This window comes from Athene noctua, chromosome 24 (genome assembly GCF_965140245.1).
Source record: "Athene noctua chromosome 24, bAthNoc1.hap1.1, whole genome shotgun sequence".
Taxonomy (NCBI): domain Eukaryota; kingdom Metazoa; phylum Chordata; class Aves; order Strigiformes; family Strigidae; genus Athene; species Athene noctua.
The window spans coordinates 1,201,329-1,215,687 of record NC_134060.1 but is presented as its reverse complement, the minus strand read 5'-3'; the positions used below and the strand labels follow the sequence as shown (position 1 = coordinate 1,215,687).

Here is a 14,359-nt window from a genome sequence, read left to right as displayed (position 1 = left end):
AGCTGAAATGAATCCAGTATTTAGTTTGTTTAACCTTTTGAGAGCTGATAGAGCACAGCAACTTGGTTTCTATTCTAGCAGGAGTTACCTCACACGTTAGGAATGAATCAACTTTAAAAATATTGACAAAGATAAAAAAACCTCCCAAGACAATGCTTTTGGCACATGTCACACATACCAAACTAATGTTTGGCTAGTAAGTGCTGTGGATCAAAGTAAAACACAAAGACTCTTAAACAGCTCAAAGCAAGTGAGATTTAAAAATCTATTTTGAGGCCTTCTCAGAACTTACTGAGAGTTACTGCCACTTTTACTCTACTTGGTCAGCCAGCTCTAACCATGTGCTTTTTCATGGAAAATTATTTATTTCAGAAGAAATGCAACAGAGAAGAGCTGTGGTGAAGTTGTTTTAATTGTGTTAGTGTCTTAAAATATTTCTCGCTGTACAGAGTTCAGTGTAGATAGAGGTAGCTTACAGATGATGTGTTGAAGGTAGTTCGTTCTTGAACTACAGGGTTGTCATTTAGTAGAGAGCTATCCTGAAATTACAGTTACGGGATATACTTGTAATATAGAATGTAGCTTTTTTTTTTTTCCCTTTTATTATATCAAAGCCCCTCAGGATTCAGTTGGGAGCAGCACTTTGATTCTGAGAGGCAATTTAGATCCTCTCCCCGTGTCTTCTAGCAGTTCTTATTACCAGTTGTTTCTCACGCTTCTGTGTGTTGGTTTACTGTGCTAAATTTTGATTGTTTTGACCAACAGACTAGGAAATGTTGCTGTTTCAACATATGTATTTAGTAAATTAAAAGGGAATCGTTGGTCCTTTCACACATTCTTTCCCTGAAAAATGACCGTGAATGAGAATGAACTTTGCTTCTTCACCGGTAGCGCTTTTTGATTTTCATCCCTGGTATGATTTATTTTTTCCTAATAGAATGGGAAACATTTTTTTTTTTTTTCTGCGTACTTTCTAATGTGAAATATATTAAAATACTTAGTTGAATTAATAGAGCATCTTTAGCATAGTGAAAGGAGAGGACGCGAACAAGTGACATGATTTTTAAAATGAAAGCCAGCTTCCTGTTCTGGAAAGCACCAGCTCTCGTGGTGAAGAACAACCCACTCGCCCAGCGGTTGCTCCTGTGACGGGCCTTGTGCTGATCCTGGAGGTGCCCTGGCAGTAGCTGGAGTGTTTGGTAACTGTATATGTAATTTGGCTTCGGAGAGCAACTGAAAGGGAAGACATTGCAAGTCAGTCCACTGGAATTTGCTTAAAATGGATGCAGCAGCAGCAGTACTTGATTGGGGTTTACATACCTAAACATCTCTGGTTTTAATCAGGTGGGAAAAAAGATAAAAAGTTCTTCTAATATAGTTCCTTTTGTCTTTGTGGCTCTTATCCATTAGTCACTTTTGCTGAAAAGTTTGTTGATAACTTTTATGCAATACTCAGTTAATGCAAATTTTGTCTTTATAATCCTTTTCTTAATTCCCACAGCAATCTTAGTTTTTTTTCCCCCCCCTCTTCTAGAATGTGGGCGATGAACATCGCAGAGTGTTTCACAGATGCTGAGGTTTTGGCAGTTTGTTGTCAAAATGCCTCTTTGTTCATTTCATGTTGTGAGATGCTTTTTAGCCACGAAAATAAATCAATAACTTACAGTATGTAATCTCTGGACCCTCACAACAATTATTGATGCTCAGTTTTGTCGGAGACTCCATGATCTCGTGCACTTGCAGAGTGTTTATTTTGTTCTCTCCCAGGGCAGCAGAGGCCAAGGACTTCTGCTTGCTTAGAGCAGATTAAGGGGTCTCAAGGCCACAGGCAGTTGTGCACTGCTGTAAACATTAAAAATATTGAGTAGATTCCTACTGTATGATCCTTCGTGGCTCTCGTGTGTTTTGAGCTTCCTTAAGTAATGCGAGAGGAGGATATTTGATGATTTAAAGCTGAAGTGCTGGTTATGTATTAGAAATAGACAGTAATAAAAATCCAGCTCCTGGTTAAAAATGCCTGTGTTGGGTTGATCCAGTAATAAGTTTTTACTAACATCACTGCGGTTGAAGTGTCTGAGCAGAAGCACCTAAAATTGTAATCCTGGATTTATTACACTGCGCAGCCCTTAGACACAGCCTGGAAAGGCAAAGACAAATTTGAAATCTTTATAGGCATGCCACCTCCACCTGGAGCGGGGCTAACCTAGTGGTGGATGATTTTGGAACACGTTTTGGAAAATACAAGTTGAGGCAATAAAGCGGTGATTCATGTTGCAGGAAGTCTCAGTGACCTGCCGGTGATGCTTCTGAAAGGATGAGGTTAGCTCACCAGTCCTAAATAAGAGGATAAAGAGTATAACAGCAAGTTGCCTTTTCAGCACACTGATTAAAACGAAGGTCAGATTTCCTTGCAGCATCGCTGGCGGCCTTCGTTGTGCTAATGTGGGTGCTGTGACCTAAAGCCTCGGACGAGTTAGTTCTGTTTCTCTGACTCAGAGTGCAGGTGGACAGATCTGCAGAGATATCAGTCAAACGTGATCAAGTATGCATGAAAATGTCTCCAACTCTGACCGAAACAAACTGCAGAATTACGGGTATCAAGTCAATATTCTTGTTTGCTAACACTGGGGATGTTTCCTGACAAATGAAAAATATATTCAGTTGTAATCTGGAGGCTGTGTGTCCAGACTTCTCTCTGCTTGTAGTATCATTTTTCATGCATTCTGGGTAAAATTCCAAAACATCAATAGCGCTGTATACAGATCCGCTTTGGTAAGTCAGTAAGGTAAGAAACTTTTTCAGCAACTCTAATTTTGCTGTTGAACATGCGTAGATACAAGCCAAACTGTAAATCTACCAGTACACTGATTTATTTTTCCTTTTTCTCTCCCCAATTACTTAAAACTATGCAATATTTTACTAACTTTGAGGGGGAGAGAATGTAATTTCTTGTAGAAATTACTGAGGAATTCTGTTAAATGCTAAATAAATCGCTTCTGATATTGTGAATTAAATTTATGTATTTAAGGAGAGATTTTCTTCTCATCTTTGTCAGCTACCTCTGGAATTGCAGAGTTCAAATCTTGGTACTGAGTGCTGATGTGGAACATTCAACAACCCAAACACTTAACTCAGACTAGCACTTAGTCCCTTTCCCAGCCCACCACTGAAACCTCCAGTTTTTAGGAATGGAAATAGAAAGGAGACTGGAACTCAATGTGAGGAGGGAAGGAGCGGAGTCCCCTTGCTCCTCGCCGAGTCAGGTGCCAGAGCGTTTTCCGTTTAAGCTGAAGAACTATACTGGAACCAACAGGGATTCAAGAGCTGGAGCATGTTTTGCAGCATGATCGAGTTTTAACTTGTAAGGAATTTTGTTTCTGGCTGGATCCAGCGATTGAATGGGTCACCTGTTCCTGCAGTGCGAAGCACTGTCGTGGCTGGGCAGAAGCGGCCCTCGAGCTCTCCCCAGGCTCTGCTCTGCTGCGTTTGCTTCCACAGCCCTTCGGGGAGGGAGGTCACGGGTGGAGGTTGTTGGTAGCACGAAGGGGAAAGTTTATGGAGGTCCCTGCTGGAAGCTGCAGAACTGCACGATAGGCACTTGACTCCCTTGGGTACTGACGGGAGAATCAGCACCTTGAATTAAAATTTGTACCAACTGCCAAATGTAAACAGTGTGACGCTTCCCCCTCTTGAGTTAATCGTGCTGAATATTTTTCTTTCTCTGGAGGTAAGCGATGACGAAAGTCCTGTAGAAAATCTTGCTCGTTGGTACAGAGCTGATGTTTACAGGGGAACAGATCAGGTAGCGTGTAACTGAAACAGTGATGTGGTCAAACTGTATTCCCCGAAACATCTTCTAGGGGAGTCTAACATTTACCTGGATACGTGCCTGAAAATAACCCAGGTAATTTGTAATTATAGATACTTCCAGTCATTTAATGCTACATCGTAATCTCTTCTGTCTCTGAATATTTGGAAGGACGTCTGAATTATTTTGGCTGCAACAGAACTCCTCCCTGGATGATACACGCTTTAACTGATCACAGCAACTGCATAAACTGCACACGCAGACAGGACACGTACGTCCAGGATTGAACCCGAGCGTTCATGGCAGATCTGTGCAAATAGGGTTACAGTCATGTATCCTGGATTATCATTTTTGCTTGTGATTCCTTCTGAAAATACAGAGAAGAGTTTAGGGGGTGGATTTTTTTTTTTTTTTTATGGTAAGCCTTTTTATTTCTTCATTGTTCTTTAAGGCAGTGGCAGCTGGCTGTATTGATAGTGGTGTGACTGGAATGGACTGGTCTGTCTCTTCAGAGGTATTCTGGCTTAAGCTGGCAGTGCAGCCTCTGCCTGTTCCTGGATTTTGCATTAACTTGCTGCTTTCACCTGTAACACTTACATTTGTAATTACTCCGAGGTGAAAGCCTTTTATTCTTTTTTTTCAGATTTCCTCCTTAGGCTGAAATAAACCTTCTACTCTGAGCCCAACACCATTCATCAGTTATTAGGTGGCCACTTCAACCGTTCGTATTTCCAGTGTTAGCAAGCTTCGTGTCACTGTAGTTTGTCAGGCTGCCAGATGTTGCCCGTTCTCCCAGGTCTGCCGCATGACTTCGGTTTTCAAACACTTTTATTTCCCTGTTTCCTTCAGGTACAGCTGACAGGTGCTTGCAAAGATGTCTAAAACTAACAAATCAAAATCTGGATCTCGTTCCTCCCGTTCGAGGTCTGGATCAAGATCACGCTCCCGTTCCTTCTCCAAATCTCGCTCCCGTTCTCGTTCTGTCTCCCGGTCAAGAAAACGCAGGCTTAGGTAAGTGCGTGCAGCTCTGAAGCCAAAGGGTGGGTAACTGTGTTTTTCCTCTCTTGTCCTGGTCAGATGGTTTGTCACTTAATTCTTTTCCGGGGAAGGACTTTGATTAGATTCTAGGGCAGATAGTGTCCTGTGTCTTAGGCTGTTTCCTGCCAACCTGTACTGTTCTGAAGGGTTTTCAGTGAGCTAGGAGAATAAATTGTGGCTGTTTATCAGCGTTGTCAGGATACTTCTTTTGAGCGCTTAATGTGGTCTCTCTAGCTTGTTTTTGGTGAAAAATAATTTTACTTTTCCATGCAGATCTTTTCCTCCTAATATGAATAGTAACAGATACTCTAACGTACAGTTAAATCAGAAGGTGTTTTTGTTGGTATAGCTCATTTTGTCAGGGAGACAGTCCACAGTGGAGTTGTTGCAGCCTTTTTAGACTAGAGACTAGACTTAGAGCGGACTTCTGTACTTTGTTCTTCCTCAAAGGTATTAATAGAAGCCTGTGCCAAAATGCGTGTGGGTTTTTTCCCCATGTTCTTCTGCAGTTCTTAATTGTTGCTGTATGTAATGGGATAGCCCGTTGTCCTTTTCCTGGTGCTCAGCACAGCCAGTCTCTGAGATCCAGTTTCCTGTATTGAAAGTACTCATGGTTAATGATGTCTGAGACAACAGAGCAGGACGAAGTGCAGAAATTCACAGCTTTTTATCCTGACCTGAGATTATTTTAAGATTTGGAATGGTTTTGATCAGACATTTGCTTTACTGCTGTAAGTGAAAGAGTTTAAGTGCATGTTCCGCAGTCAGAGTGGAGGAGTTGAGAAGGTCCACAGCAATACATGCTCCTTTTTTTTTTTTTTCTTTTTAAACACCTTTGGTGGTGTTTTTTAAGCTTTTAATGTAACTGACCCCAGAGTTGAGAGGCCTTTGCAGACGTTGCACGTTTTCCCTCTCTTTCTAAAAATGAATTGAGACGAGTCTTATTGTCAGGTTAAGATACTGCTGTGAAAGGTAGGGGCAGTTTTTGTTGTTGTTTCCCTGCCCCTCCCCTCAACTTACAGGAGTCAGTTAACAGAAACGATCAGTCGGAACAGATAAACCAGGTAAAGGTAATTTCACTGCAGTTAATTTTGAGAAATGGTTGATGTGCATAATAGTTATTCTTACCTCCCTGAATTGCTTCCCATCAGGCCAGTTAAAGGCTCACGTATTCCCTGGATATCAGGATATCTGTTTTCCTTTTCTTTTGGCTAAGCCTTTTGTATCTGGCAAAGGGCGTTCCAGTTGGACTTGGTATAATGATGTTCAGCTGCTTTTTCAGTAATCTTAAATTAATAGCACGTATTCTGAAAATCATTAGACTGTAAACACATGCAACTGTTAACAATTAAAGAGATTTTTTTTGAAATGCAGAGACTCTAATAAATGTTCAGTTGGAGAGAGAAGGACATGACAAAACTAAATTAGAGGCGGAGACTTGAGTCAAACTGAGTTTTTTGCAGAAGGAAGCTGGAATGCTGGAAGATACGTGGTCATTTGGGACTATCTGCCTAGCTGCGAAGGGACTTTGACAGTTGAAAACAAAGGCACCCTGTGCAAACATGGTCATTTCCTCCATCTGCTGCTGAATCTGCTCGTGCTTTGTAAATAATTCCTGTTTAAAAAAAAGAATCAAATGGAGGGGGTTAGCACAGACAAGTCATCTTGTATGGCATTAGGATATTCTCTGAGGTAGGTCTTGTGGTATCGTGGCGTAAAAGTCCATTACTTCAGCGTACACCACAAAAATTTACTCTTCACTTGGTAGGTTTACTGCTTGTTTGAAGTTGTATTGCCAGGTTGGGAGTCTGCCTAATATTTATTGCTTTATTTTTCATTTTTACCTAATTGTAAAGTGGTGGGTGCTTTAGCACTGGAGCAGTGTGTATTAGCTGACCAGCTACAGGGGCTGGCAGAGCTGGGAGAGTTACTATTTGTGGTGTTTCTTTTGCGTAACCTCACTGTATTTTTCTAAAAAGAATTTCTTGTAAATAATCTCTGCAACTTTTGGAGTGAAATCTTCCTGCTGCAAGCCTCTCTAAAATGATAGAACAGATTTTGGAAGTGGTGTACAACAGGTCCCTTTGCTGGTAATTGATCACAAATGCAGCAGTTGTTTGAAAATGGGAGCATATGTGTGCTTCGTGCTTTTGACGAGGGCTTGTTAGAATTGGTTCTTGCCGTCTGCATCTGTGCTTTTCCTTGTCGTCGTCGTTCAAATGACTAAGTGTCTCACATACGTAGCTTAGGTTTTTTTTGGTTGTTTGAAGTAAAAGGATGAAGCATATGTTAAAATTATCATTAAACTGTTTGCTGGCAATGACTGTAGTATGAATAACCGGTTTCTTACTAAACTGTAACGTATTTGGTAGGTGGAAGAAATAAAAACAGAACTCAAGGTCTCTGGCTGCGCGCATGTGTGCTAATGGTGTAGGAATTGTGAGGGCAGTGTTGTGTTCCCTGGCGGTGGGGAGGGCTGGGGAGCGAGTGCAGAGGGGGCAGCAGCGAGCTGTGCTTTGCCCGGCTGTAAAAGTACAGGTCTGCAGGGCTGTGAGCGGTGAGTGTTTTGCAGCCTGATTTCTCTTCATGTAAGAAGGGACTGTGGAAATGGTTTCTCAGTTAATATTATTTACTAAAATTCCATTTGGAAAAATCGCTTTTCTGTTTAATCTTACTAGTTTGAACACTTTCTCTATTTTACTAAATTCAGATTTGCTACAATTCAGATTTTTCAATGGAAGTTTGTTTTTCCAGCAGCTGTGAAATACTTACGGTAAACCTGGCCTTTAATCCTGAGCTACAGTGGGGCTTTTAAACGCTTACCCATCTGGAGCTCCAAAACTTTAGTGGAAGACACTACTGGAACAATTAGCTCTTAATGTTTTGCCACTTAAGTCAGCGTTCTTACAGCTTTGTGCGTGTCCTGGTTTCAGTTCTGTTGGGGAGGCGAGCAGAGGGACACTGAGCAGGGCCATCTTGCGGCACCAGGCTGGAGAGCCAGCACTTCCCTCTGCTTCCCCCCTTGTGCGGAGCCTCAGCTTCTGAGCTGTGGCAAGGGCTGCACCTTTGGAAACTTAAAACTACAGAGCAGCGTGCCGTTTGCTCCAGTACTGCTGCTCTTGTGTCGAGGAGTAGCAATTTGTTTAACTCAGCTGGCGAAGAAGTGGGGTTTCATCTTGATTATCAGGATTTCAAAAGCACAATGAGAACTTAGGACACAAGAGAGAGATTTCTGGATCCGATCCAGTAACAGTAGCATGACGTGCATAAAGAATCTCTTTGTGGAAGAGATCTAAGATGAGGTATAACCTTGACCTTGAGCTGTGAAGGACTGCAAGTTTGAGATATTTTGTCACTTTTTCTGAAGCTGGATAGCAGCCGTGTTCATCCTAGAAAAATGAAGAGCAATGTGTACTCGTGGTTTCTGCAATGATCCTGTAGTCAAATATTTGTTTGGCAGTATCACAGATATTTCCACTGCAGTTTATTGAGGGCAAAGTGTAATGCCTCAATTGGATGAGGGTAAACGAAAGAAACTACGTTTAAAAGCTTAGAAATGGGTTTTTCAAAATCTTTTTTATAAGGCTTCAAATAAAAAGTTGTGACAGAAGAATAAACTTGAAAATACTTACTAATTTTTTTCTTTTATCAGTTCTAGGTCCCGTTCAAGATCTTATTCTCCATCTCATAACAGAGAAAGGAACCATCCGAGAGTGTATCAGAACCGGGATTTCAGAGGTCATAATAGAGGATACAGGAGACCATATTATTTTCGTGGCCGAAATCGAGGGTTTTATCCATGGGGCCAGTATAACCGAGGAGGATATGGGAATTACAGGTCAAACTGGCAAAATTATCGCCAAGCGTACAGCCCTCGTAGAGGGAGGTCACGCTCTCGTTCACCCAAGAGAAGGTCTCCTTCACCAAGGTCTAGAAGTCATTCTAGAAATTCTGATAAGTCATCTTCCGATCGGTCAAGGAGGTCTTCCTCTTCCCGGTCTTCCTCAAATCACAGCCGAGTTGAGTCATCCAAGCGTAAATCCGGAAAGGAGAAAAAGTCATCTTCCAAGGATGCCCGGGCATCTCAGCCTGCAGGAGATAATCAAGGTGATGAGGCTAAGGAGCAGCCGTTTTCAGGAGCAGTGGCTCAAGATGTCAAGGCATCTGAGGGATCAAAACCATGGCAAGATATGACCACCTATGGCACAAGTTCAGCGTCGAGAGCTTCTGTGTCTGAGCTTAGCCCAAGGGAACGCAGCCCTGCGTTAAAAAGCCCTCTCCAATCTGTTGTGGTGAGGCGTCGTTCTCCTCGGCCAAGTCCGTTGCAGAAGTCGAGCCCTCCGCTGTCCACCCCACCGCAGATGGGCTCCGCGTTGCAGGGCGGCAGCACCTCCTTTCAGGCCGGCTCTCATCAGAGCCCCTTTGAGCATGGCTCAGCGGGTTTGAGCCCAACAAGGAAGAGCCCGGTGTGCAAAAGTCCAACACCAATCAGTTCGATTTACAGTACGTCTCAGAAGGAGGAAACCACAGCTCCCGGAGGAGGAGCCTTCTCCAAAAGGCAAGTGACGCGTCCCGTGGCGCTGCGGTGGGTTCTGGCGGGCGGCTCGCCCCTGTGGGCGCTCCCCAGGAGCACCGCGAGGCCCCCGGGGTCTGCGGGCGGCCAGCTCCTTGGGCCTGGTGCTGCCTCTAATTACAGAACGAAATACCGACCTGGCCCCGTGTTGTAGAAAGTTGGAGTTAGTTTTCTGACTTGGAGAGTTCTAAAGATTGCCTAGGTCCCCTCCAAAAATGTTCCTAGCTCGTGAACGCTTGAAGCGGTGCCCGATGAGGTTGTCTGGCAGCCTGACAGTGCAGACTGGAAGCTTGCATTTCTCAGTTATTTACTTTTCAGTTAAAGGCATATTTTTAGTATTGCATTCTTGACCTGCGTTAGATACTATAAACTAGCAAAATTTAATAAAAATCTTACTGCATGTCCTGCTGCAAGCAGCCTAAGGCAGGTGTAGCTGCAGTGCTTGTGCATGTGGTTAATATGAGAAACTAAAGCACCGAGATCATCGCTGAAGTTAAGGCACTTCCATACCGAAGGCATCAGCTTCCCATGTTTCTGTTTGCTTGGTTAGCCCACTGCAGATGCGTGCGTGAAGGTGCCACTTTCTTTTAAAAGATACGGTAGCATTCACAAGTGCTTTTAAATCTTTTCTGCATTATTTTTAAAGTTATTTTTGAACTGATTCTATATCAAGGATGTCTGAAATTTAAAAAAAAAAAGAAAAAAAAAAAAAAAAAGCCGTAACTCTTGTTTGGGCTTTCCAAAGGCACCGAACTAATGTCCTTGGGCTTTACTGCTGTTTCCTCAAAGCCAGGGGTTTGCTTAATGAATGCTTTAAAACATAGTTTTGATGCTTTAAACTAGCTAAATTGTTCTCACTATAGAAGTGTTTTGTCTTCTCCCAGCAAAATAAATATTCTCCTCTGTTAACCTTTTTGCTTTTATTTGTATTCACAGTCTGTCATGAAATATTTAGCTTACCTATGAAACTTGCAGCCAAAATTTGAAGTAGCTTTTGAGGCTTTTATTTCCAGTGTTGTTTAAAGCAGAACAGCCCAGTTTGAAAGTTTTGATGTGTTGTTCTCCTGAACCAGGTTTGTAAGTAAATAAACCGATTGGGTAAGATGTTACTATTTTCCTTGAAATGAATCTGTGGGTAAGCTGTTTTTAGATGTTCTTAAGCCTCATTTCATCAGTTCTGCATATCCATTTTCTTTTTACATTTGATGAATTTATTGAGAACTAGAAGTCTTACATCCAGGCTGAGTAATCTGCTTTACATTTTAACTATTTTAGGGCCTAGAGACAGCTTTCTGTACATGCGTAGCTTGGTGTTCTCTGAAATTTGACTGCTTTCAACTGAAGTATTAACCTCTTTGATGCTTAATAAGAGAACTACTGTAATGTCTGTTTTATGAACAGGTATCTGGAAGAGCAGAAGACTGAGAATGGGAAAGACAAGGAACAGAAAGTAACAAATGTTGAAAAAGAAAAATCAAAAGAAAAAGGGAATTTCTCTGAGTTGGGGTCAACAGACGGAAAGGCAAAATCTGACTCCTACGCATCCAAAGCCGACTCCGAGAAGGGATATCGCGGCAGCCAGTCGCCCAAGCGCTACAAGTTCCGGGATGACTTTGACAAGCTAAAGGTCCCGGAGTTCCACAAGGAAGGTCATTATGGCAAAGAGGAAACGGATGAGCAGGAAAAGAAAGATAAGGCAAAGGGCCGAAAAGATTCGGAATTTGATGATGAGCCCAAATTTATGTCTAAAGTCGTAGCAACTTCAAGTAAAAGTCAAGAAGAGGATAGGCCAGGAAAATGGGAAGGTGTGGTGTTCTTGCCGCCTGGAAAAGAGAAGCAGAGAAAACCTGATGAAATGGAGGAGGAAAGCTATTCTGAAAGATCAAAAAAAGAAGAGAGGCCAGCGTCCAAGAGAGCTGAACCAGGTCACAGGGGGTTTGTTCCTGAAAAGAATTTTAGAGTGACCACTTACAAATCGAGCCAGGAAAAAAGTTCTTCCCCCCCACCGAGGAAGACTTCTGAGGTGAAGGAGAAACCAGGCACCAAAGTAGAGGGGCTAGCTCCTGGCAAATCCTCCTTTTCCATTACCCGTGAGGCCCAGGTCAATATTCGAATGGATTCCTTTGATGAAGATCTTGCACGGTAAGTATTTGCTATTTTTTGAGAAGTCTAGGTAGTGAATTTTTCCTGTTTCTCTTTCTGAGATCCTCATACACTTGCCAAGTGTAAGGAAGGCTAAATAATTTGCATCACAGTTTGCATTTTTTGGAGACAGAGATTAATTTTTTTCTGGGATTGTAATACTTGGTGGTGGGAGGTTAGAGGGGTTACCAGATTGTGGATGGTGAAAGTATACTGTGAAGGTTAAACAACTCTTCCTAATGTTTCCTACGAGTAGGTGTGAGATCAGTTCAGAATGTAAATGTTTCTGCATCAGGTTCCACACTACACCGGGCTCTGGAAAGGGAGAGGTACTCAGTGGCTTCTTGCTGCTAGAAGTTTAGTGGTACGGTAAAGTTACAGCACAGCTTAAATGACACTTGGTTCTCTGGAGTGTGTTTAACTACTCCTCAGCGTAGCATTACTGAAACTCTAGGATGCTCTGAGAGCCACCTCACCACTGCTTCAAGAAATCTTAAGACAGTAAAAAGTTATTCCAGAAAATACAGCAGTAGCCAGTAAGTGTTAATACGCTCTGCGGGGTGTTAGAGGTAATCTAGAACTTAGGAACAGCAGCAAAAGATCACAGCCAGCTAGTGGTGTTAGAACAGGCCTGTGTCTCACAGGATGTCGGGGTTTAATACCCGCAGAGCCCTCCACATAGAGAGTAACAAGTGACCTGAGTTGTTGCCGTAACCTAGATCAGTGTGTATTAGAGATTTTTAAGCAAGTGTCCTGCTCGTGCCACTGAATGGTCTTAGGTGCCTTCATAATACTACGTTAAAATCGCAGCCAGCTTCCAACTTCTGAAACAGAAGTCATCCTAAACTGCTTCCCTTTACCCTGTTTTTCTATTTCATGTGGTCTGTTCTTCTTCTAGCCCAAGTGGCATACTGGCTCAGGAACGCAAGCTGTGTCGTGACCTTGTGCACAGCAACAAAAAAGAGCAAGAATTCCGTTCGATTTTCCATCACATTCAGTCTGCTCAGTCTCAGCGAAGCCCTTCTGAACTGTTTGCTCAACACATAGTGACTATAGTCCATCACGTAAGAGGTAGGTCAGAAGTCCGTGTATGCTCAGATGAAGGTTCACTCCTCCCTTGCCCAATGAAGTAGGTTTCATGCACTCTAGTTAATGCCCAGAGAGTTGTTTCCCAGCAGATATGTCAGAGATGGGAAGAGCAGCCCCGTCGTGAGTCGTTTTCATTTAGATAAATAACTTCTCTTCTGGAAAGGCAGAAGAGGCACTCTTGTTTTTACCTGAGCAGTGTTCGGAGAGACTGTGACTTAGAATTTGTGTACTCTAGTGAATCTGTGACTCACTTGAATAAATTGTTGATTTCAAGAGTGAAACTGGAGTTTGTCAGCAGCATTGGTCAGAGCTCCTCCCCAGTGTCCTTCACGTGTGTCTGAATTTGACCAGCACTCATGTGCTTTGGCTTTTTGCAAAAACGACATTAATATTTTGCATTTTTTCCTTAAAACCCCCAACAGAGCATCACTTTGGGTCTTCAGGAATGACACTGAATGAACGCTTTACCAAATATCTAAAGAAAGGAATGGAACAAGATGCAGCTAAAAACAAAAAGAGCCCTGAAATCCACAGGTTGGTGCCATTAGACACTGTCTTAACCCTTCAGGGGTATTTCAGATATTCTTGTCTTAAACTCTGGAATAATTCAAGTATATAACTAGCTTCTGCAAAAAAAAAATGGAAAAGTATGGAGAGTTTTAAGTACCTTTGGAAATACTGGTCTGCTTTACATGACATTTAAATAACATTTGATCTAAAACCTTCAGATTCTTCTTACAAGCAAGATTATTTCTGTGTACTTTCTTTTAGGAGGATAGATATATCTCCCAGTACTTTTAGAAAACATGGATTCTCTCAAGAGGAAACGAAAAGTTCCAGGGATCCTGGCTTCAAGGTGAACTGTTACTCTGACTAGTTTAATTCAACAAAATGAGTGCATTGGGCATGAACTTAACAGTGATGTTTTTGTTTAAATTACTCTCTACTTAAGTTTGTGTTTTTCTTTTAAGGATGGGCATAATTCTAAAAATGAACTACAAAGGGTTAATTTTTATTAAAAATGTATCAACAACCTTTGTGAAGTGGTTAGACTATGGTAAATGACCCCAAAGTCAATTGAGGTGAGCTTGAGAAAAAAGAGAGGATTTTTGGAACAAGTGCCCATGATGAGAGAAGAGACTTTTTGTGATATTTTTCTGCTTGTAAGTATTATTAAATCAATTGTATACATGCGATATTTCCAACCATGTTTTCAAAAAGACATGCATGTCAAAAAGAGGAAAGTAAAACTAAATACTTATCTAAACCAAATACACTATTAAGCAGATGATAAATTTTGTTCTAACAACTTACTGTACCATTTCTTGTTGATTGCTGTTACTTTAACATTCAGCACTTGTTTGAGTAGATCCAGACCATTTGGAATTTAGTGTTTTAGCTTTTCTGAGTAGATGAATGTTAAGCCATCGCGCTCACTGTAAACAATCATAAAAATGGCTTAACGTAAAATGTTTGGGATTTTAACCTTTGTTTATTCACCTTCATACATATTTACGTTGAACGTTGAAGAGATTTTAAACAGTCCTGCTGAAACCTTACTTGTTTCATATTTGTTTTCGATTTTTTCCAAACACACTTATGGCTTGACATGGACGATGGTGAGATGGATTTGATGGGCCTGAACTCTGAGCATCAGCTTGGCAGAGTGTGTTATAAACGTGGTTTCCAAACAGCTCGCCAGCCTTCCG

At 41.8% G+C, this 14,359-nt stretch overlaps 1 protein-coding gene across 3 annotated transcripts in view; it reads left to right on the top strand.

Annotated features, from left to right (window-relative positions):
- Nucleotides 1–14,359, top strand: part of THRAP3 (thyroid hormone receptor associated protein 3) — a 34,782-nt gene that overhangs the window by 13,279 nt on the left and 7,144 nt on the right. For all 3 annotated transcript variants that reach the window (XM_074926139.1, XM_074926135.1, XM_074926136.1), the window contains 6 exons: nucleotides 4,658–4,819; nucleotides 8,499–9,404; nucleotides 10,821–11,561; nucleotides 12,460–12,632; nucleotides 13,073–13,184; nucleotides 13,422–13,506. In XM_074926139.1, coding sequence (XP_074782240.1) covers nucleotides 4,683–4,819; nucleotides 8,499–9,404; nucleotides 10,821–11,561; nucleotides 12,460–12,632; nucleotides 13,073–13,184; nucleotides 13,422–13,506 — 2,154 coding nt within the window. In that variant the 5' untranslated portion in view covers nucleotides 4,658–4,682. The remainder of the gene's footprint in view (nucleotides 1–4,657; nucleotides 4,820–8,498; nucleotides 9,405–10,820; nucleotides 11,562–12,459; nucleotides 12,633–13,072; nucleotides 13,185–13,421; nucleotides 13,507–14,359) is intronic.